General features: G+C 41.3%; 1 protein-coding gene across 1 annotated transcript in view; it reads right to left on the bottom strand.

Moving 5' to 3' along the window:
• Positions 1 to 27: 27 nt before the first annotated feature.
• The window catches only part of efna2a (ephrin-A2a), a 72491-nt gene continuing 47492 nt past the window's right edge, over positions 28 to 25026 (bottom strand). The window contains exons 2-4 of the mRNA XM_067480547.1: positions 12231 to 12523; positions 7354 to 7419; positions 28 to 5862 (exon numbers count right to left, since the gene is read on the bottom strand). Of these exons, the coding sequence (XP_067336648.1) occupies positions 5738 to 5862; positions 7354 to 7419; positions 12231 to 12523 (484 nt within the window). The 3' untranslated portion in view covers positions 28 to 5737. The remainder of the gene's footprint in view (positions 5863 to 7353; positions 7420 to 12230; positions 12524 to 25026) is intronic.

Here is a 25026-nt window from a genome sequence, read left to right as displayed (position 1 = left end):
TCTCAGTATTTTACATGAAGACTGACTGCTGGATATTTTTCAGAGCGTTTCTAAGAGATGCTCTGTAATCTGAGCCTCTAGCATTGAATCTGCTGTGTAATTCCCCACGTTTTATGGTTTAAACCACAAAAGCCTGTTCAAGGTGACTGCAAAGACACCGGGCAGAGTGCCAGCCAACATATCAACTGACAGCATCTGAAAGGCAACTGTTATTTTCCCCCCTGTTTAACTGCAGCTAAATATTTTCCCTGTTGGGTCACCTACAGAAAAACAGCTAGTTTCAAGCCGATCCTTTTCGTAATAGCTCCAAATTTGCACACAAGATGCTCCAGAGCTGCCCTCACCAAAATGCCTATGGTGCCCATCTCTCTCTCTGCCCATTTATCTTTTATAGAGTCTACATATCATACATTATTCAGCAATAACACACAGTCCATCTGGGCTACTGTGTTTGTGTGTGCGTGTGCGCGCACGTGTGCATGTATATCTATGTTTGTGCCTGTGGGCTAAGTTAACTTTCCTGCCATGGCATTTCATGACATCCAGCAGTGCTTGAAGAGCAGAGAATTAGTATTGCTTCTGTTATTACAATTATCGTACAGTATCTTACAATGTGTGTGTGTGTGTGTGTGAGAGAGAGAGAGAGAGACAGAGAGAGAGAAGAAAGATGAGAAAGAATAGAAAGTAGGGAGAGACAGATTAAGTGAATGCGTAGTAGTGACTGCAGATGGCACGTTGAGGATCAACCTCCTTCATCCTGTCTTTCCTCATTAATAGAGATGGGAGCGCTGCCCTAATTCCATAATTCCTAAATCATGCCAGGTAGTTGAATACGAGGAGACAAAAGCACAGAGGAGAGAGGAGAATAGATTAGTCTGCAGCCTAATAATGTGTCTGTGAGAATGAGAAAGCAACAGAAGAAGAGATGAAGGCACATAAAAAGAGGGGGGAAAGAAAAAACAAAGAGGGGTCGCCATCTGTATTTCCTGGATTTGCTTTTTGTTTTTTGCCAAAACCAACACCATATAAGCCAAATTTAGTCTTGCCAATTGCTGTCCCACATGTACACCAGCCAATGGAAAGAGCTAAAATAATCAAGTGATTAATTAGATCTGGAAGAGAATACATGGGGACATAATAACGTGTGTATGTGCATGTGTGTTGGTGACATAGTCCAGATTACTGGTTTCTCATGATTTCAAAGAGCACATCTGTTCAATTCTGGCTCCGCTCCAGTTCTATCACGCATCCATCTTTCCTCTCACAAGGATTGAGACACAGGAAGAATTTAGTGCTTTGCTTGATTGGGCTTAATTTTACGTTAGGCTAATTCCCCTGGTACCTGATACTTGTCAGGACAAAGAATTGGCTGACCAAGCGTGCATCTCAAAATTCAGAGGTAATTTCATTCCCCCATCTACTTTTCACTGGAGTCTACTCTTCCTCTGTTTGAATTGAGCTCTCATATGAAGCAATTTGATAGAAACTAGAGACGTCGATAGCCATTAGCCTGCTTTGCACAGGAGGGCCAAACATGGAAAGCCAAGGCTCATGTATTATTCATGTAACTCAGTTTTCTGCAAAAACAATGTTTCTGATATTCTTTTTGCATCACTCTGCCATCAGAGTAGAGCCAGTCATTTCATATACCGCTTTAAAACAAGGCTGATTCATGTTTTAAGCTAGTGCTGGTGCTTACAAGGCCCAGTGGGGGAAAGTGCCTATTGTCTCTCTGTCTATTCATGTCTGAAGAGGTGAAAGCCTATTGAGCTCGGAGAGGAGAGGAAACGCTTCATATTCACCAGACGTTAAGCCTTAAGGCATCACCAGCATGAATTCCATGTTCCTGTTTAGTGACACCTGACACCTGACCAGATATGGCAGGTATCAAACCTTTTACTTTTCAATCAGTCAGTCAGTCTAACCATTGGGCAAGAGTGGTGGAAATATATTTACATTTTCTAAAATGAAACAATGTAAAAATACACAATTACAAGCAGAAGTCCTGCATTTACGATATTACAGTAAAAAAACAAAAACCAAAGCTTGATTAGCAAAATGTAAATTGGGAATCAGAAGTACTCATTCTGCAGGAAAAATAGCACTTGACAGGCAAATTATTACTTATAATACTGATGCATCTGTGAGTAGCTTTTTACAGTTTGTTCAGATGGAGCTAGTTTGAACTGCTTTGATAGTCCGGTGGTTACAGAACAAGAGGTCTGGCCCCTGCAAAGTGTCATAAGAATAATGTGAGAGATTGTGAGATGATTAATAAGTATAACACAAAGTTTTTTAATCTTTACTTTTTTAATGAAATAACGGGCAATTTTCTCTCTGTGGGCCTGAAACTGTTATTTAAATAAAACAATATGAGAAATTTGAGGGAATATAAGTCTTTTGTTTGCCAACTAGCATCTCCTCGGTCAAGTTGCCATCTAAATGTAGCTGATTATTTTCACCAAATTCCCACAATTAATGCACTTTTCCTCCAACCAGATTTATGCAACTATTGGGAGTTGGTTATTGGGACTAACAGCTGGTGGCGCTAATTCTCCAGTCGGACGTCCTAAAACCACAGCATAGGAAAAGGGCACAAGATCATCGAAACAGCATCGGTTAAACAGCAAACCTCAAAGGATTAAAAAGAAAAATCTATTAGTTTAATAAATGTTTCAGTCCCCTCAGCAGTGCAGGCAGATGTGACATTTCTTTTTCTTTTTATCAGTACATAAACACTTTTTTTTGTGACCCCCCCCCATCCCCCAGGTGGATAACAAATGCACTCAAGACATTTAAAATGTCACACACTGCTTATTAAGGGGGTCCCAATCCAAAATGGCTGGATACAGCACCAGTTAAATATTAAAACTCTGTCGGCATATCATTTGTGTTTTTATGTAACTAAAGCTATAAAATAAATACAGTGGGTTAAATATTACAACATTCCCATCTGAAATGTAGTGGAATAAAAGTATAAAGTAGCAGACCATCAAAGAACTGAAGTAAAATACCTCTGAATTGTACTCAACTACAGTATTTGGGCACAATTTTCAATCACTGCTAGACCACCCTTCTGGAAACCAGAAAGGCCATCACGCTTTTGAGTCTCCATGTTGTCAGCACTTCAGATTAACTGTCATATCGCTGAGGGAGAAACAGCTGAAGACTGGAGAGGGTGATTTCATCTGAATAATTTCATGCTTTGACTGGCAGAGCTCAGTGCTCGTCGTCCCAAGACTTTGACGTCAGAGGAAGATAGACTGAGCGAAATAAAAACCCAGGTGAAACTTAATACACAAAGTCAATCATTGCCCTTTTGAGGGAAAAACATGAAAATGAAAATACACATTTCCAGTGAAGAAATTCCACTCACTTGACTTGTTTTTTGAGTAGACAAAAAACAAAAAAAAACAAAAAACAAAACAATCTTTATTGGTGTGTTTCTCTCCTTGCTCTGACTTCTGTGTTTACTTTTGACCGACTGACTTTAATGACTGAGGTCAGCTTCCACAAAAACACCACAAACAGAAGAGGAGACAAACTCATACATGACGCTCAGACCAGGAGGCATCCTACCACTACCAACCATGGATCACAAACCAGAGAAGAAGAAGAAGAAGAAGAAGAAGAAGAAGAAGAAGAGGAAGAAGAACAATAGAAGGACAGCATCAGTGGAATAGAAGAAGACATTTTTAAAATCTTCCACAGGCTATATCCCATCACTGCATCCCACGCCGGAGTAATTAACAGTGATTTTAAATGCTACAAAAATAAGATGAAACAGGGAAGGAAGTGCTTCCCCGTGTTTGTGTGTGTTTGTATGTGTGCATGCCATGTATGTGTAGATGTCTAGATCTGCATGTGGTTTTCTACACATGTCTGTATGTGTGCGTGTAGCTGTACATGTGTCATCATGTGTGCCTTTATGTGTGTGTTCACAGTGCTTACTCATAATGTTCACATCCCAACATTAAAGAAGTCCCAGTCCCATGATACACACACACACACTCTCTCCCTCCCCCTCCCTCCCCTGCTCGCTCTCTCTTTTTGTACCATTCCCTTTATAGTTGTGTCCGTGAATGCTCCCGCCATCTCAGAGAAGAACTGCATCATTATCAAAGGCTGTTTGTGTGTATGCGTATATGTATGAGTGTGTATGCGCATGTGTGTGTGTTTTGTCTAATGCTACCACACACACACACACACACACACACCTTGCCTCATTTGCCACAGTCTATGTGCTTTCCCCTATTGGTTTAACCCTCAGACTCAGGACCAGCTTCAGTCAGTGTTTACGTCCATTGTGATCTGGTCTGAGCTCCAAGGGCTGATTTCCAGTCAGATTCATCCTATGGGTCCATTTGTCTCCCGGCCCAAGCTAATCCATCAATAACAGAAAGCCAGACAGGAGAAACCACGTGAGGAGAGAGGTTGAATTTTCCTTTTGATGTCTGAAAAAGTGTCAGGGAGAGCAAGAGGGTGGTGGCAGGGTGTTTCAGATTTTCCCCCATGAAAAAATATATCATCATTACAAACAAGATTGATCTGAAGATTTCACAGTGGTCATGCAACTGGAGTGTCGCATCCTTTTCTCCCCTGTCCTCCTTTCATTCTTACTTCACCCCCTTCCAGCCCGCTGTGTCTCCAATTCCCCAGCGTTCGTCCTGCCAGTCCGAGAGAAGGTACTGTAAGTGACCACAGTCATAATAATACAGAAAGACAAAGAGGTGGGTGACCAGTGGTACATTCATACATGAGAAAATCATGGTTCCAAAAGTCACCCGACCCAATCAGTATTAGACAGTGCTGAAGATGCCTGTGCTGACCAGGCTGTGATAAATGCTTTGTTTAGAAACACATAAGACAAAACACATCCCACCTGAAATATACAGCTCAACAAACCCACCCAGAACACCCCCACACACCCAAACCTCCCACAGAAACAGGCTATGGTTATACTTGTCATTATAATCTGATATTTTAGCTTCTTATGAACAAAGTCAAGCTATATGATTTTTAGATCACATTGCCGTGAACCTAAACTGGGTCTGAAAAATATCAACACATATAAAATTACATTTCCCATGTGGCTGCATCTGTTTAAATTGGTGCTTGCATTGTTTTCCCATTTCTTTTCTGCAGAGGTCGTGCTGCTGTTCGCCTCTCCATCTCCATCGTGCATTTGCTCTTATTGTCGTTGAAGTTGGAATTCATCCAGATAGTATAGTATTCCAATTACAATGCAAGCTTGGCCACTTCCAATTCTTGGTTAGAGGATTGGATAGCAATGTGAGCAAAATCCAATTTTTGTGCATCCAGGCCTGTCGCTTAATGCATCCTGCCACGATTGGATGATAGGAACTGCATTGGAATGACAAGTTTAATCACAGCCATGGCTACATCTACCCCATCAGTGGCCAAAAGTCAACAGTCAAATCAAAAGGACCCCCTGATATGAGTGCAGAGACATTGCCCTTGTGTTTTTCAGATGAGCAGTGCTGTTCCACCCAGAATTTGGGGATCAAAGATGAAGGACAGCTTTCTAGACAATCCTTCAGCCAGCCCTGGGAAGGGTGTCTGTGGCTGGGCCATGGAGAGGGCTGGTGGGGGGTGGTTGGTGGGTGATGGTGGGACGGAGAGAGAGGGCTTCCCTGAGGGGTGGTGGATTAAGAGGGACAGCCAGCCCAGCCCAGCAACCCTGGGTGGGAGCTCCAGGATAAGGGGGGAGAGGGGGTCACAGCCAGGAGAAGAGTCCCACGAGCAGGGAGGCCTGAGCGACCAGCAGGGCCATGGACCCTGGCCTCCAGCTTGGACCTCCATCAGTTAGGAAGGGCTCTGGAGAATCATATCCTGACCCATCTGAAACAGAAAGAAGAGAGAGAAAAAAAAAACGACAAAACATCTAAACTGAGATAAACACAAAGACAAATACAAAGACAAGACAATCTCAGACAAATTGAATGAAGGAGGCAGCGGATTTCAAGACAAAGTTTGGGCAAGTGAAGCTATTGAGGGGGATGGGGTTGGAAAATGATTGACAAACCACAAAAATCTCCCCACTCCAAGAGCCAAAGAAAGGCAGAGAGAAGACGGCAGAAGGGGGTGAGGAAAGGAAGGAGGGAGGAGGAGAAGACGACAGTAACTGAGCTCTGCAGGGGGTTTAACCAACCTAATTACAGTTTAATCACAGAGACTCAGAATCTAGAGCAGCTGACACACACTCACACACATACACACACACACACACTTCACTCTACTGACATTTCACACATGAGATGGAAGTTGCCATGTCAGACAGATTACTTTAACCACACACAAAAAGCTGAATCTCAAAGAGGAGCTGCAGCAATGACAGAATAAAAGCATGTATGTTGTTTCAGTAATTATGGAGGAGGAGAGAATTTCCTCCCCCCTTAGCAAAGGATGGCATGATCTGAGCCTGGAAAGCTACGAAGGCTGACTCTCATCCTTACAAAGATCTTCAAAGGCGTGTCATTATCTAGGGAGACATGTTACTACCCAGGTTTGATTCTTTAGTCAGGCTTAGGCAGAAAACTTAAGAGGTGGAATCCGCCTGTGAAAAGACGTACAGGTAGATTTTCAAGATAACGCAACTGCAACGTAATGCCAGCCTGCAATCTGATCCCCACGTCTACCAAATTTCTGTTAAATGTTATTTTTAAACTACACGATTGTCGGCACTGTCTCTGCCTTTCTATAAGGGAGCTACTGTCAAAAACATATACACCATCTTACAGTGCTCTGCACTATTTGGAAAGATAAACCCAGCTCTGCATGCTCAGCAAGTCATACTCCATGTTTTACCACACGGCTGATACATAAAAATATGAATTGTCTGTTATTAGATTAGATTTCTACCGTATGAGATGGGTTTATTATTAGATTGCTCTCTTGCTTCTTATGCCCAAGTCTAGCTGGTAGAGTGACGCTGAAGCTTGGTTTTCAGAGAGTACTTTCAGTCTGCTCGGTTCTCTCTACAAGGACAGAAGGTCTCCCTCTCACTCAGTGTGATGTGATGTGATTTGATGTGAAGTGCGTATGCCACTTTGTGCCTGTGTACATGCACGTATGTCTTCGTCCGTGTGTGTGTGTGTGTGTGTGTGTGCCTGTGCATGCTCATAGGTGTGAATGTGTACGTGTGTGTCCTCAGTGTGTGTAAAGGTGTTAATGTGTTGCCTGGCTGGTCTGTGAATCAGAGCAGATAGTGTTGTCGGGGCATTCTATCAGACCTCTTATTCCCCCTAATTTTACTTTGATAGCCAATCTGGATTTTTGTGTGTATGCGTGTTTGTGTGTGAGTTTTGTGGGTGTAGTTAGAGCGTGACTTACCTGGAGGTCTGACATACACCTTCAGCTTTAGACATGCCCGCCCCACATGGTTTGGATGAGGAGACGCTGTAAAAAGCAGAGAAATTGAAAGAGGAGATTAGTTGAGAGATAAAGGGATTTGTGCTGCTGATTGCACTCATAAAGTAATTGAGGACATTTAATAAATATAAATGTTTTTATATTGTTCTTTTATTGAGGGTTGTGAGGCTTATTATCAGGTGGTTAGTTGGTCTAGATTGCTGTGGCCATGGCCGGATTAAACCGCTTGTGGGCCTTGCGGCGCTAATGACATGTGTGTGCTCCTATTACCTCCCATCCCTCTCTGTGCGTTAAGTATCCTGTTGTTTTCAAGTAAACACATTAAACACAATTCTTTGGTCATATATGCCATGTAAAAGTAGATTTGACCTCAATATTGATATATACAACTGGTGATTTGCTAAAATTTCCTTGCTGCCTGCAAATCCCATGAAAGGACCAAAACAAACAATGAAATCATCCTACTCACAAGTATTTTTTGTTTTCCACAGCCTAATATAGTTTATTCCTTTATGCCACAGACCTCTATTGTTCTCCTTCATTAGGATGAATGTGGGCACCGTAGTTTACTGTGAGTCAGTCCCACATACACTCCCCTGCTGCTGCAAATACTCACTAGAGCACAAATGCGTTTTAGGCCGCAGCTGAAAATACTTCTTATTTACTTCTGTTTCACTCTAGTTTGCCAAAAACAGACCTGTGTTTGAATATTTACGTCTTAGGGGCAAGGAGTGCGGGATTCAGACGGACTGGGAGAAAAACACATTGGTTGGTTTTGGCCTTAACATTAGTACCAGGAATCGAGGTAATAAAGCAGGGCCCAGCGGATATTCTAATTTATTTTACAATTATTTCAATTCTCAATTTAAATATCCATGACACACAGTGAAACTGGGGCCTTCGTGGTCCCTGGAGATTTGAGGATCTCAGAAGGTTGCCCAGTTTTCACAGAGACTCCTGCATAGGATTCCCACATTAGTCACTAGCAATAGTCAAAAAGACACTAAACTTCAACACAGTCCAACACGATCCCTTTGAAGTTCCTTTTCTCATTGATGTGAAGGCAGTGAATATACATAAAATGGTAAAACACAGAACAACACAGGCACAGTGGCAAAAATTAGTCTGCAGACTTCACTGCAACATGAATGCTTTCACAGAACTCTGCAAGCCTGGGAGGACTTTGATGCAGACTTCTTCTTGCATAGTTGCAAGCATTTTTTCTTTTTCCCTGGGTAATGTTTACCACAAAGTAAAGCACATGTGATAAACAGTAATCATCTTTAAAAATCAAATGTATAAAGAAAAAAAAGAAAGTCTTTTTACAGTGTAAGGTAAAGTCAATAATTTGTTATAATTGGTTAATGTAGTCGTTACAGCTTATTACTTTCTTAATGACATTTATGGCTTCAAACAGTTGGAGAGTTTTTTATATTATGCCTTTTAAGTTTTCTTAAACCTATGCTCCTAAGCTTGTGATCTTCTATAAACATACTAAGGACTGCAGGCAGTGTAAACAAGTCTGTGAAGGATCAGTGCACATTGGGATTCAGTCCCACTCACATTCATACCTAAGGGAAATAACCGACTCTCAAATCCACCTGGCTTGAATGTCTCTGCAATGGGGAAGGAAATCCGTGCAAATTCCCACAGAGGCAGGTCCTTCTTGCCCGAGAGGTGACTGTGCTAACCACTGAGCCACCATGCTTCTCTGGCTGAATGCCAAAAATGAGAAAATTGTTCAAAAGTTACTGTGATTCAAACTTCAAAGAAGGGTAAATGAAATTGAATCTGGGTTTTTAGTCCCACCTCACTCTGATGTGAAATAGAGCTGCAGAAGTTACAAAAGAGATGGTGACCATCTCTCTGGCCACTCACGTCTGCAGGCGTGAACACTCACTCACACACACACACACACACCCACGCACACAAAGAGTGCGCACAGAGAACGTTGGTTGCAGAAGTGTGTGGAGACCTTTGGCCTTTTCCCTTGAGGAAGTCTGCATAGTCAGAGAACACAGTAACCCCAGAGAGGACCACCATCAAGATCCACAGCAGACAGGAAATAAATCTGACCCTTCCTATGCCCTCTCCTCTTCATTCTACCCTGAACTCCTCCCTCCTTCCCTTCTCTGCCCTTCACCTGCTTTACCCTTTCATGCCTCCCCTATAGCCCACACCCTTTGACTCAAATTTCTTCAAATTATCCACCTACCCTCCTCAGTGCCTGGAGCAGTGTGCATCATGGTCTCCTGTGAAGGCGCTTGCAGGTCTGCTATTGAGCTTTCTCTCTTATTGTACATCTTTGTTTTGGTTTTCCTGCTGTGTCACTGAAAAATGGCCACACAACCTATATATGCACCTTTGTCTCCATCTTTGTCCCCCCTCATTTCTTTTTTACGTTTCTTCCCACAATTTTCACTTTTGTTATTTTTAAAAGTCTTATCAGCTCTACCAGTGCCTCTGTTTCTCACCACATCCACAATCCAACATCTCCCGAAAACCCATAGAAAATCACTCAACCTCATCAGATGGCAGCTGGGAGAGGTAAGGGGTGGCACAGACCTGTCAACATGTCAAGCACATGACAAATGCACACACGGGCAGTAAACTCACACAGGTTTGGCCACAAATAACAATCAAAGATCAATGTGTTTTACTCTAAGGAGTATCTGCTGAGGACACACACACACACACACACACACACACACAGTCATTGGAAGAGCTGGGTGGTTAAAATGTTCCAACATGCTGTCGTTCCACATCAGTGGCGAGCGCTGTATGTGTAACTCTGTGTGTGTTTGTTTCTCTGTGTGAAAGATGGTGCAAGACAAAGATGTGTGTGTGGCTGTCAGTCAAGATGATGGACATGGCCTTTCATGAACTCACAATTGCTTGACAACTGACCCCACAACCAGCCCTCCTTCCACAACTCATACACACATGTATTCACACACACACTCCAATCTTGTGGAATACACACTACCCTCAGGGGTCCTAGAAACACAATACTAAAGTCAGCTCCTATACAACTCTGGAGGGGCCCTGTCCATCCTTACATGAGGCTGAAAACAAAGGAGTGTGTGTCTGTGTGTGTGTGCCGACTGGGAAAAGTGCAGTAGGACATCGAGTGACTTATCTTCGCCTCTTTAGTTCTCTGACTCTCGCCTGCTGTGTCTTTGTGATAGACTGGGGTACAGAAATGATTGCAACAGAATTTTTTAGCATCTTTATCAACAGCGTGTTGCTTTTTCCTTATTATCTTTCTAAGAAACTAGTGCAGCACACTGCATTTTGTTTGTAGCAATTATATTAAAAATACGGGGAGTTACTACAAATACAATCTGAAAAGTAATAATGCATTTAACCATAATGCTTGTTTTACAAGTCTCATATTTTCCAGATAATGTCCTGGAAACGTTCCTCGTACTTCCCTAAAAGTTAGTTTTTAACGATTAAAACACGCGTAATTATCTAAACGCCACCCGTTCGTTGGCAAACATTTCCACAAACTAGAACTGGCAAATAATGTGACACACTATCTGTCAAATCAAGAACTAAGTATCAGCTTAATATTTGAAAAAATATGAGCGATGTTTCCAGGAAATTATCTGGAAAATATAGGATCTGTTACCCATCTAACTGAATTAGAACCTGCAGTATATCACTGTAAGGTCAGAGTCACTGTCCAAGGGCAAAAAACTCATCAAAGAAATCTGTCAGACTTGCATGCTGATCTGAAACTGGTGGCAGAAGACTCTCATCCCATTATGGGTCATGGTGAGAATGCATCATCTCCTACTAAAAAGGTTAAGGTCATTTTTAAGCCGACTGTGGAGCAGTAACACAGAGAGGAATAACAAGTCTTATGGCAGAAAAAATGTATTTTAAAAGAAATGTCTCAGCAACAAACCCACGATGGACAAAGTTGGATATGAAAGTAACATGAAACTACAGGTAATAAAGGACTGATATGGTAAATATATCTAGTAGCCTGAAATTGCAGCTGTAGATGAGTAGTGATTGGAGTGAACAACAACCCATAAATGCTTATCATAAATGCAAATCATTTTTTTGGTCGAAAATTATCTTTTTTAGTTGGAAATCTTTTGTGTGCGTTCAAACATCTTGTCGCCCTTTTTTGTGCAGTGGTAGAAAGTTTGGGTATGTAGCGAAGCTTTTGAAAGTCAATTTAGCGTCTTCTCTGCGATTACCAACTGATCTTGCACTAATCCGTCCGGATGCAGTAAATCTATCCCAACGATCTGGCACACCGAGCATTTAAAACAATGTTTAAGAGTAATTTGAACCTAGTATTTGTCCCTTGCCTGGTGGGGGAGTGATAGCTTTTTAACTCTGTTCAGAAAAACTGTCTCAGGGGAAAGAGCCATCCCTGATACTAATACATCACTTGTTGAAGTGAAGAGAAACATCAATACAGCTAATATAAAAATGATTACAAACTACGCCTGGTGACATTTTCACCACTTTGCTGAGCACACCACTTATGATTTTGACAGAAGCGGAGAGATTCATCAAGAAATAAAGAAAGAGAGAGAGAGAGAAAAAGAGAAGGAGCGAGTGAGAGATGCAAGGTGTATTTATGCTCGCCTGTGGCTGTGTGGGTGAAATGGTGGGCTGTGTTTGAGAACTCTCTCAATCATCTTCTGCTGATTGCATATTTACATATTGTTTATAAATGCATATTGAGCAGAAGCAGGGAATAACTCGCTAACACAGACACGTGCACGCTCGCATGCGCACAACAAACAGTCTTAACTTGCACAGACACAGGCAGACTCCCAACACACAAACACACAGGCGAGCTGATAACCTACAGATGTAGTAGTACTCGTGTCCAGGCCTGAACTCAAAGCCCAGGGAGAAGGGGGTGAAGAGCTGAAACTTCTCTGAGAAGCGCAGGGGTCCGTCAGGACCACTTGGACGGTTGCATTCCCAACGCTTGAAGCCCCGCATCCTATGCTGGCACGAAGTGTAGCCCTCGTGGTTTACCATGAAGAGGATGTAGCGCTCCATGCGCCCATGGGATGGAGGGCCCTCGTAGTAAGGACAGTAGATGTCCAGATAGTCGTTGATGTTCACAGACACCCTGTACTCTCCGTGCCAGAACCTGCAAGACACATTGGAGTGACTTAAATTTTCTTCATGAATAAAAATAATCACGAACAGGCTCAGGAATATTCATGGAATCAGTGGGCAGAGATGATAGGGCTTTGGTAATAGTCTACTGAGCTAAAATGAAATTGTGTAAGACATACTGTGTTTAGAGCAAACCCTATTCATTCACATAAAACTATGAATATTTACCACCTATATTGGATTTCTGTATGATTGCACAGCATAAAGTTAACTACAGTGAGTGTCCACTTAGTGCAGTCATGCTGGTTGCTGTAATTATATGGTATTGTATAATCAGTGTCAGGAAATTCTTGTTGAATTTGAGGAAAGTTACAGTTGCAGCCACAAACCCTGAAAGACTCAATGTGCTGCTCAAGGACACTTAAATAATTTTTGATGGTGGGGCTTTAAACCTCCATCGGAACTGATTCAAAAGTGAATTGAGTCTAACCTCTCCTGGTTAGAATATTTGCATAGTAACCAGTTGTAATTTAATAAGCCGTGACACTCTAAGCTTTATGGAAATTATGGGCATGTTTGAATTTTTTGGGAATTTCCTCTGTCATACTCATGAGAAGTGGGTCGTAAAGTTAGGTGTTATCATCATCATCATCATCCCAGTACCTAAAGCAGTGTACAGAGGTGGCTGTGGTCAATGTCCACACATTATTGTGGTTGGCATAGTGAAAAGAAGTTGATTAAAATGCAAGAGAAATATTGCAGAGTATATATATTATGAAAGTTTTCCTTCGTATGCCCCCCCCCCTTCTGGCTCTGCATCAAAGACTTTGTGCAGGTAGCATATGGTAACACATAGGGTACTCGAACTCATTTGGCACGTCCCCTCATCCTTTGCCAACAGCCTCCTCATCTTGTAAGTTATAATACATCTATAATAAAGCATATGGTTGTATTTTCCCCTTCTTAAAACTGGTTCTGTTTTTGTTACTTCTATGCAAACTGAGCCTCTGTTTACAATCTCAAAGGATAAGGCTGCTGATATCACATATTTTTATTGTTGTCAACAAATTCCATTTAAAGCTTGGCCCTGTCATTTTTTTTTTTTATTAAATATTACTCCAAGAGGAGTAAAAGGTTTTTCAGCCTTTACACATGTTTAGCTCTTCATGTCACCCAGTGTAATGGTTGTTGTGTGTGTTCTGAACGGTTCGTTTGTTGGATTTGTTGACTTTAAGATGATACACAAAGTCATCCATCGTATTCATGAGAACACACTTTGTATGCCATAGAATCTCATTTAATGTGAGCCTGTAATAAACAGCCTCAGATTCAAAACAGGTCAATACCAATATTTCACTTCTGATGATGAATCAAAAATGTGGAATTTGTTTGAACACAAGAGAGAAAATACATGTATAAGTTTGCTTTCATAGCTGCGAGAATCAGTACTTTTAAATATAATATTTCAGATATTTTATTCACTAGTACTTAATAAATAATAAGTCCCAATGGAAGGACTTGATAATCTCTTTCTGTTTCTATCTTTGACATCACCCACCAACTTACAATTCAAGTTTCATGTCGAGATATTTTTTCAAATCTCTTTGTGGACATGTGCATGTCTATGTCTGAGCTGCTCGTTATTAACATCATCGCTCACCGTGCGTACGATCAATTTAATTTCACATCTGCCTCTTAAAAAACATTTAAAATTCAGCTGCAGTGCGTTATCAAATCTTGTTTCTCGAAGCTCGGTAAATTTGAGACGCAGGAGAATGTCTTCAATCAAATGAGCATAAACAAAGCCAGTTGTCGGGCAATCTCGCCATCTCACATGGTTCGCACTCACAGATTGAGCTTTTTAAACAAATTCATCATTTTCCCCCCTCACCTTGGCAGTAATTGATTGCCTAGAATGAAGACATTTTGGTCTAAGCACTTTTGGTTAGTGGGATATTTAGCTTTGGGACAAATTATCCCTATAACGGCAGTCCTCTCTCTCCCAGAGGGCAAATCAGGAAGTGAGTTAGATGTGAAATGAGCGCCTTCATGCTTCGGTGCCCTATCAGAGTGAGTTTTGCAGGTTCTAAAGGGATCCTTGAACAGATCATTTAGAGGCATTGATTCACTGGGGAGCTCCTCTCGGCTCTCTCTGCTTGCAATCAACTCTGATTAACAACTAAAGGGGAAAGGCAGAGAGAGAAACAGAGGCAGGAGAGATGCACATAATGAGAATAAAAGGACTGAAAGTAGCGAAAAGGAGAAAATGAGACAAAAGGAGAGAATAAAAATATGTGAAGACAGAGGACAAAAGAAAAAGAAAGACATATGGAGGGGGGCAGCAGGAAGCATAATGAGGCTGCATGAAATGAGAGTAAAAACTCAGGAAGAAAAGGAAATTAGGAAGAAAGAAAAGGGCAGAAGAGGAGGAAAAGCCCAGCTGGAGAAGGAGCAGATGGAAGAGTAGTTTTTCTGTCCTTTGTTTCAATTTGTACAACTGAGACAAATATGCGTTGCCTATTGATTGTGCATGTATACACGATGCATTGGCACTATAGCATTGGCTAAACCATGAGCTGGTAGTGTGTGTGTTTCCATGCTTAGGTGGCAGGTGTAATGGTGTGTGTGCGTGCGTTTGGTTGGTTAAATCATGGCTTGGCAAAGTGGGTCCGGATAGGTGACGATGCAAGAAAGGACTAATGTGCCAGGATATATTAGGTTGTATTAAGCTACTCAGTGCCCTGCCCTGGTCCTGTGACACTGTCTGCATTTCTAATACAACCAGGCGAGAGGAAACCGTGTGTGTGTGTGTGTGTGTGCACCAAAGCACTCTGAGCTGTTCAGAAGTACATGTTGCTGTGTAGTTCTGTGTGGATGAGAGTGTGTGTCCCCGTGTGTCATTTGGAATTAAATACACACACTGCACTGACCAAAAAGACAGGGAAATGCACTCACACTTCTGGCATGTCTCCTCTTCCGAGAACTTATCTATGTGAGGTGTGTGTGTTTGTGTGTGTGTGTGTGTGTAATATATATAGGCATTTTGGAATTATAATTTTAAAAGCCTACATCAAGAGGTTTTAGGATCACAATGAAGTTGGATCTATGTTTTTAAAGATTTTTTAAATAAAAAATAGAGGCATTTGTCGACACATCCTGTAAAGTGCTCTGATGGAGGCCCTGTGCCGAAACGTGTTAGTATAATGAAAGAATGAATGAATGAATGTGCCAACCAGTGTTTCCAAGTTCTTTTTATCTCTGGACTCACTAGTTGAGTGTCTTGTTGACTGGTGAAGTAGTGACAGCACACCTCTCCAATTAATATACTGCATGTATACACCAGATCTACTAGAAACTATTTAACTAATTTACAATAAGTAAACCTTTTGTAAAGGGCCATAATTATATGTTTTTTCAGTTTATGTATTTGGTAAGTTATACTACTTTTTTTTTATAGTCCACTAGTACTCGAGTAATGTGCACCCGGGTTAGACATTGTCTTATGCTGTGGAGACTTGTTTAGCAGTTTTGCCGATGGCACCTTCTTCTTTTCTGTGCACAACTAAGCTGACCGTTTCCTTGTTACCGAAAGTCTTAATTTCGGAAGAAAATGGAGCCCGAGATGATTGTGGTCTGTGTGCCTGGAGTTTACTTTTACAATAACGTCGACCTAACTCTTATTTATTATATCTCATCTTTTTAATGATCGATTTCTTTCATTGAATTCACCATTTCCCAATTGTCTCCAGTAAAAACCTCAAAGGGCAACTGCTGCCTGTGTGTCAACAATTTCACAATTCTTGACAGTGGGAGAACGCAACACATACCCCAAAAGCATTCATTTTCACATGGATTGCCTCATGTTTCAACAAACGATCCCCCCCCCCCCCCCCCAAAGGTTTCCCCAGTAAAATTATTTGACAGCAATATAAAAATTCTACACATACAGTAGAGGCTTTGAAGTGGCTTACAGGCAAATTACAGTGCAAAATAATAAGGTTCCACTAATCCTTTCTCTCATTCTGTGTAAACTCTTATCGCCGGGACAAGGAATAATATATATACTTCTTATTTTCTGGGTGATAAAACTTGATTATATTTCATTTCCAGAGAAAGATAGCTTTTTGTATTTCTGCCATTTTGACAGTCAATGTAATTTCCACATGTAAAACTTTCAAAAGGAGGCAAACTCCATAATTAGGTTTGAGGGGAATAGGAAGAGATAGATCTTCAAACCTTAATCACATTTTGTGCTTTCAAAGCTCAGTAGCATCTTCATAAAAAAGAATCTTAAAATATGCTCATGAAACAGATTGCTGGTGAAGTGCATGTTGTTCAGTACACGGCCTTTTGATTGCTTCGTTCCGTTGCTAAAAGCCAATTTTTTTTCATATTGTCTGTGGATAAACCTGTGCAATATGACACGATGGTTTGCTTCGTTCCTAATCCCCTGATGTCTCACAGATTCTCCTCACTTTTTCGGCACAATTGAAATGTCTGGTGAAGTTAGCAGGATGTGGCTGAAGGACTCGGCTTGTGGCTGCTGGCTCTCATCTGGATGTAAAAAGCTCATTCAGAGGCTTGGACCACAATCAGTGGAAAAGATCCTGTGTAAAGGGGCTTTATGGGGTTGTGTGCACGTGTTTGGTTGAATGGAAAATAGTTAAAACAGTTAAAAATGAAAGATTAGCCGAGAAAGGAGAAGAATAAAAGTGTGTGTGTGTATTTACAATATGTCCTGTTGACGCTAATATCTTCATGTACAGTAATAAGAGTGTGTGATTCTGTGTGTAGTGGCCACTCTTTAGTATTCAGGCGCCAGTGAGTCATCTACATCATCTCTCAGCATGACTGTGATCAAAGCCTCTGGTTGGAGAAGCCTCGGATGTTTACCATACCTGCCTGGGTCCTAAACAGCAGGCCAGATCAGCCAACAAACATCAAAGGATGCTTCGCTCTCTTTCTCAATCTTTCTCTCACTTGCACTGTGTCATCCTGCTCTCTATTGAAAACGTTCTCTTTTTCTCCGGCTTTTCTTCCATCTCTCCCTCTGTCACTCTCGCTAATGCAGCATTCATGCGGTGGCGTGAAAAAAAAAAAAGGGTGCCAGTCCAATGAAAACGCTTTCAAGTTTACATCGAGGTTTTGCTTAAAAAAAGATCAAGAAAAAGGATGAATGCATTGGGATGAAACATTTAAATTACAAGGTCTTGGTCAAATACAGGCTCTACAGTATGGAGAATGTGAGGTTACTGTGTGTCACATCACGCTACCTGTTGGGGGGAATGGGTTCAGCTTGCTACTGTGCTTTCAGTGGGTTACCTGCATGTTTTGGTTTTGTTTGGCTCAAGAAAGAAAGAAATCATTTAGGAGGTGGAGCAAATGTAACGTGGCCCTCCTGTACTGACCCGTATGACATCATCACTATGATCTCAATTATGTTCATTTGTTTAAGAAGAGCAGGTGGACAAATCAAATGTGGATACATTTTCAAGTTTAAACATCCAATCCAGTGGCTCTGGAAATAGGAATTGGATAAGAAATAGGAAATAGGGATAGGATTTTGTCCATCAACATTGGGGGGGTCGGTGGTTTGATCCCTGGTTCCTCCTGTCCGTATGTGGAAGTTTCCTTGGACAACCCTGAGTTGATCAGCACCTCGCATAAGCCGGTGCCGCCTTTGGTGTGTTTCTGTGTTTGTGTGAATGGTTGAACGAGAAGCAACATTGTAAATCACCTTCGGTACTGATAAAATAGAATAGCACTATTTAAGTGAAGACTATTTACCATCTACACTTTTCCAGCTGGAGGCAAAAGTTAGGAAAATTCAACTTTTATTGCCAACTTCTCTCTGCAGGAGGAGCGGCCGATACTTTCTGCCAGCACTGAATTAAAATCATTCTCTTCCTAACGGTAATGAACATCCAGTTTGCTCTCTACCACCACAAAGAGAGGGCACCATTATCGTTGCCTAACCACGGCCAATTCCAGGCACCGTTGGCCAAATGAAAATGTGAAGTCTTTTAAATATAGCATTTTATATTCATCATCCGAAATGTGTACAATTTCTCCCCATTTGGCTTTTTGGCAGGAATAAACTACAGGCTTTTACACTGCGTGTGTGTGTGTGTGTGTGTGTTGGTGTAGCCTCAGTTACACTGCTGTCTCAGTCTGCTGCGCTGCAGCTTCAGTCGGTCTCAGTGTCGCTCCAATTAACTCCCCATTACTCTCTGTTTCTATCTCTCCATCTTCATCTGCTCCTGTCTTCACTGTCTTTTCCCCATTTTTCACTCATTTCTTCACCTCAATCTTCATTTCCACTCACCTCAGCTTCATTTTCTCTTTTCCCTTTTTCTCTTACTTTCTCAGCACAGCAGCATCTTGTGACAATGTCACTGTCTCCTCTTTTCACTCGTCATAACGCTCATCCACCTTCTGTTTTCTCTTCTTTGTTTTTTTTTCTGTCTTAACTTTCTTTTTCCCTGTTAGTGTATTTTTATTTTCCCCACCCTGCCTCCTCCTACTTTCAGCTCATTCTTTTTGAATGTTTAAAATGACTCCCAAACACACTCACACACACACACACACACACACCCTCCTCTTACTGAGAATCTTTAGCTGCTTTTCTCTCAGCATGAGATGTTCCTTTCTCGTGCTGTCTCCTCTGTCTGCGATTCCCACTGCATTGCTGCTGATGCTTAGGTATATGTGGGACAAAGTAAATATATTATCCGCCTCTGCATAAACACATGCTGAGACGCATGCCTACACATGCATATACATCAGTATACTAGTACGTGTACACCAAGACATTCTAATAAACATGTTCTTACAACAACAGACATAATACAACGTACATCAGCATTAGCACATAATGCATCTTTAATTATGTAAATAAGCTCTCAATCCTCCCTTTTGTGTAATTGGATGCAGATGCAAACAACAACAACAGACACGCACATCATACTGTATGTAAACAGCGAACATGAAAAACAAACCATAAAAAAATTCCCAAGCTCAAGTTGTTGTTTTGACAAGTTCCACATCTGTCACTCTGAATAATGTAGCCCATAGATCACTGTGGTGACATTCAGCACATCTGAAAGGTTATTATGTATTTTTTCAAGACATTGCAACCATCGTCTCCCCCCTATGGATTAAGTGACGCCAGTGCCGATCTGCAGCAAATTCACACGCATACATATGCGCACATACAGTATAGACACCGACAAACACAAACATGCTCACCATGATACACAGCCTCATACAACCTGACGCCCACAGACTGAATTAACATAACAAACCTTGTCAGGGAAAAAAAAAAACCTTCAGATCCCCTGCAAGTATGATTGTCACCTTGGGGATGCGGTTGCTAAAATATAAACACAAAAAGCTGAGACAGTACAGACCCGAAGCCAGACAGACAGAGTGACAAAGCCACTGATGGATGGACAGGCAGGACGAGTTAGTCAGACAGACCAGTTGAGAGCTCGGCCGCATGCAGTGCATCTGACAAGCTGACAGGCAGTGCATGATATGCCTGTATCAGTCTCCGTTCTTTTCTAAGGGGCATTCACCATGATGCAGCACCGGCTGCTTCGGTGCCATCGACGGCATAAACAGCAGCGGGGCTGTATTGGTATCGACAAGGTTGGCCCAACGTGGAGTGAGAAGGAGCTGATGGCTGGTGTCCAAGCAAACCAAAGGGAGTCTTTTAACACAAAGGGGGATCTAAGACAAGACAGGATTTATCTTAGTGCCCTGCAGAAATGTCACGTAGCCACAGAGTCAATGTTTAAAGAAGGGAGAAGAACCCAGCTGATTTATTTTTCATTACATCAGTGCCCTCTTTGGATTTTATGATGCAGCTTTAATAACTTTGTTTTTACAGGCTGGGAGACACATTCAGCTGTCAATCACCATGACCACAGACACTTAAGATTAACACAAAATAAAGTTTCGTTAATTAAAACATCCAACTCACATTTGGCCAGAAACAATTTCCTCTAGTAGAAGAGTTGAAAAATAGAATCCCCCATGGTCTGGATCCTTTAATTCCGTATTGAGACACCTCAGGTCTGGCAACGAAATACTGTAAATTTTTTAGAGCTCAGGACAAAAGGGATCATGCTTTTGCTGTTTGAGCAAAAAATAAATAAATAACACTGTTCACATTGTATATTGTTTGTCTTTATTTTTAGAGGTGCTGTCAAAGGCTTTTGGGAGCCAGATTCATTGAACAATCTGGCAGAGGTGCAGAAATACTCCCGTCCAACATTTCAGAAGAGGCCTTGCCCTTTTTAACAAATCAGAGTCGGCCACAGTAAGGCAAACACAGTACTTGTCTGGTACTTTAACATAGTCCAGTCTTACAGGGTCAAAAGCTCTTGATTTCTGCATTTGTCGAGACAACGAGCATGTTAAGGATGTATGTGGAGAGTGTAACCTATCAGGGAGAGGAAGGGGCACACGTATCTGTGTAACTAACATGTTTGACTGACTGCTAATAGTCTTACACATGAACAAACTGGCTGCGTGTCAAAAACCCAGATTGGCTGACTGACTTATTAACTGTCTATCTGGCTGCGGCATCACCCTCTAGCTTAAGGATCTTCATCTAATATGGGCGGGTTGATCCAGATTGACGAGGTGAACTAATCCATGTAGTTTGGGTCAAAGCGTTTGTGGGTTGGAAGTCACGGAGGGCAGGGGAAGCGAACGGGGGAAAGCTGCTGTATAGATTGCTTTGCGGCATCTCTAATGAGTAATTAAACACTTGAATGGAGTCCAATTAAGATACACACTGCGTTTGCAAACACACACATACACATTTCCACGTGGCATCGCTCAAATAAACAGCAGCGTGCAAACAAAATCAAAGACACACATAAGGAAGCATGCACACTCATACTAATAGCACACTCCTACAAGTAGATCATACACACACAAATACACACACACATTGATGTCTCGCCATGCTAAGTGGAGCCATATGTGCTAAATGTTGTACCGGGTTGTGAATGGAGTGAAGGTCAATGCTGTCTGTGTCTAATAGTGCAAATTCCTCCCTTCCCCTCCCTCCATCTCTATGTTTCTGTCTCATTCTCACTCCCTCTGCTCTTTGTTTCTGTCTCCATCTCCACTTCCACCTCTTTCTTGCCTCAGCTCTCTCTCTCTCTCTCTCGTCTCCCCCACGTCTCTTTATGTCAATCTTTTTCTGTCACTCGGTTTCAATTGAATCTGGGTGCCGATTTACATACACGTTATGAGCCGAACAGAGAAGTTGCCTCTTTGCTCAAGACCAGAATACGACTCATGTTTATGATAATTTGACAAGAACCCCTAAGGTGAATTCTGATGAGCTAAGGCCACACAACAGATCATGTGAGGGTTTAAAGCCATTCACAACAGTGAGGGGTGAGAGGTGATATACATAAACCGAGCATACTGTACTTCTGGATGGTCTCCGGGAAACACTCTTTTGAGCAAAACAAGTGGTTGTCTGTGCATAACAGTGAAATGTCGCGAGGAGAAAGTTAAAGGTGGATGATTGGATCAACAAAATGCCTTGACTTTTCAACCATCCTTCTACTGTACAAACTATCAGTGCTTGGTTTCTCAACAAAGCAGGTCTAACTTCAACAGTATAAAATAATCTTTTTTACTGAATGCAGGCCCTTTTGGTGTACAATCTTTTGTCGTTTTATTTGTTTTTGTTGCCAAAACCCCAAATCTTAGCTATGGAGTAGTCAGATCAACAACAGGCTGTTTTGTGTGCCTGTACCTTTTGTGACAGTTTTGTGGGGGTACTGATAAACAAGCTACTGTGGAAAAGCGACGAGGTGGATAACAAGGCTATATGAATTGCATCTATCAATCAGTTACATAAAAGTGGAAAAAATATAGGGCAAAAAACTCTGTTTATATTCATCATTTGAGGAAGTGTCTCCTATTTTGCCACATATCAAACACCAGCAAGTCTCTTGTTTCTTAATTTTTACTCCAAATCAAAAAGAAGTGCTGCTGTCTCTCTGTCTTTCTATATTCATGTCTCCCACTCAGCACATCTTGGAGCAATCCCATGGCGCCCAAACCCTCTTTTCTCATCTTCTTCACTGCCACTGATCTCCCCAAATTCCACCCCCACCCCCTCCCTGCCTTCACTTACTTCTTCAAAATTCTCTCCTAGTGCAACTGTTACATCTCCAACTACAGTCTTAACCAAAAAACAGACTATATAGCAGTTATAGCACCATCAGATGTCTTTTAAAAATGTAACGCCACTACTGTTAAAGCACATTTCATTGACTCCCTTCACTTATTTGAAATTAAATTAATAATAATAATAACAACAACAATAATAATAGTAATGAAATAAGAGATCATTTTGCAGTGAAACATCATATTTGGAATAATTCCATCTAAAGCAATAAAACTAACCGAAAGTATCCTCTTGGAGTCTAAAGTTAGTTTCCACTGCTGGAAATATGTATATAAGAAATCTGATTGGTGAGCTGCTGCACGGTCATGTGGCTTAACAGTACCCAGGTTATTACAGAGTTTGTAAGTGTGGAGCATGTGTGGAAACTGTTGGCTCAGCTGTCGTTCAGCTCACTCTGGGATATTAAACCTCAAACATCCCTTTTTCCATAAAAAAATAAAAAAATCAACTTCAGGTGATTTTGATTTCAAAAAGCTCTGATCTTAGATGGAAATTTAGAATCATTATGTGTTCATAAGTACCACTGCTGTAACCAAATCAGAAGAATCCTCTCTTTTTTTTTTTAGTTTGTAGTTTCAGTTTCTTTTTCTCATGTTCTGGCATCGTCTCCATGTGTTAAGACTAATCTTTTTTTCTCACCATCTCCTACATCTATCCTCTCTCTTCCCTCTCTCTCTCCGTCCCTATGATCATCTTCTTCCACGGTACTGTTCTCCCCAAATTTCACTCTGTACCCTTTCATTCTCTCTCTCCCTCTTTCTCTTCCTTCCCATCTGGTGTCTCTCTATGAGCATTAATCAGAGTGCTCAAGCACCATGACCAAAACAACTCCACAGAGACTCGCTGGCTTCTCTCTCTGAGCCTCTCTTCCTCAGCCTGGCTCCCTTTTTTCTCAAATAGTTACAGATAGCCCCCATCCACTGCACACACACACACACTCACACACACACACACACACACACACACACACACACAGAAATAAATCCATAAACATTAGCCAGTGCTGGTGATAATTTCAACCTGGCCTGAAGCTACTTTGGTGGTGATGGTACAAGTCTTTCATCCATCGCAAAACTTACTGTTGTGTGCAGAAAACTGATTTTCACAGAGTTTTGCTCAAACTACTGGGGGACAAATTGTGCAATGATGTCTTGCAGTAATGTTTCTCATACAGTTGTCTCGGGCCCATCCATCACCAAAGAGCCAATGCAAATCACTAACTTACAAATTTACGCTCTCAAATGGGCCCCCATTCTTTTTCGCTGGCAGCACACTCAAACATGATGAAAGCTGAAGCTGAATCCAACATTAAAAAAACAACAAAAAAAGAAAAACGCAGTGGGGAATCACATGTGGATTCCTTGGCATTCTGACTTGTGTTCTTTTAGGAAAAGCTCATGGCTTGTTGGTGAGTACACTGCAACACTGCTTCACCTACTTAATAATTTTATTGGCATTGTAAGATCACAGTACTTTAATGGAAGTATAAAAGTGGTCCTTTTACACTTACAGTAAAGTACTGAGATCCTTTCCATGTCCTTTTATCAGCTGCAATGCTCTATTAAGTGTGGGTCTGTGAAGCTATAAACTTTAATTTATTTACAAGATTTTATAGTCAAAGGCAGTAATGTGCAAAGGGCAGAGAAAACACAGAGGAGTGAAATAAAAAATTCATGAAAATGAACACCAACTTTCCTAATATCAAGTCTGCCATGTCAGCCAACTCTGGTGGATAATTGTTATCATATTTTTAACGGAAATATATCCAGTAGTGTCACTCAACTAATGCCAGTGAAACCATTACAAACCAGCACTGCTCCATTTTGGGGATGTGGGGATTGGGGCATTAAACTGAGGAGTGCACCTCTTCCATTTCCAGGATTTTAGACTTTTTATTTTTTTCCAACATTCTACCTATAATTATTTCTGTAGAAACTATCTGCCAGGTGATGCCAGTGAGAAGGATGGGGGCAATTACTTTGCACGCTCTAGCATCACAAACAGGGCTGGAAAGTTGATCCTATCTGTCATCGCAATTCTCCTTACTTGATGATTTGTTGTGCATTTTAACAGCTAAAGTTTGAGGTCCTTTCCTATATCAAAGTGCATTTATTTGGCAGGTGAAATGATGAAAACTGATTTTAGACATATAACAGTCCAAAATTGTTTCAGCTCACACAGATGTACTGTCACGAATTTCTCACTGAAATAAAGAAGAAAGTGCAGATTTATCTCTGCCCAAAGTTTCTAGTGCTCTGTAGAGTTAATGCTAATATTCTTAAAAAAAAGTAAAAACCACCAGAACTGAAAGT

Source organism: Channa argus, chromosome 16, assembly GCF_033026475.1.
Source record: "Channa argus isolate prfri chromosome 16, Channa argus male v1.0, whole genome shotgun sequence".
Taxonomy (NCBI): domain Eukaryota; kingdom Metazoa; phylum Chordata; class Actinopteri; order Anabantiformes; family Channidae; genus Channa; species Channa argus.
The sequence above is the reverse complement of the archived record's forward strand: the minus strand, read 5'-3'. Positions and strand labels throughout refer to the sequence as shown.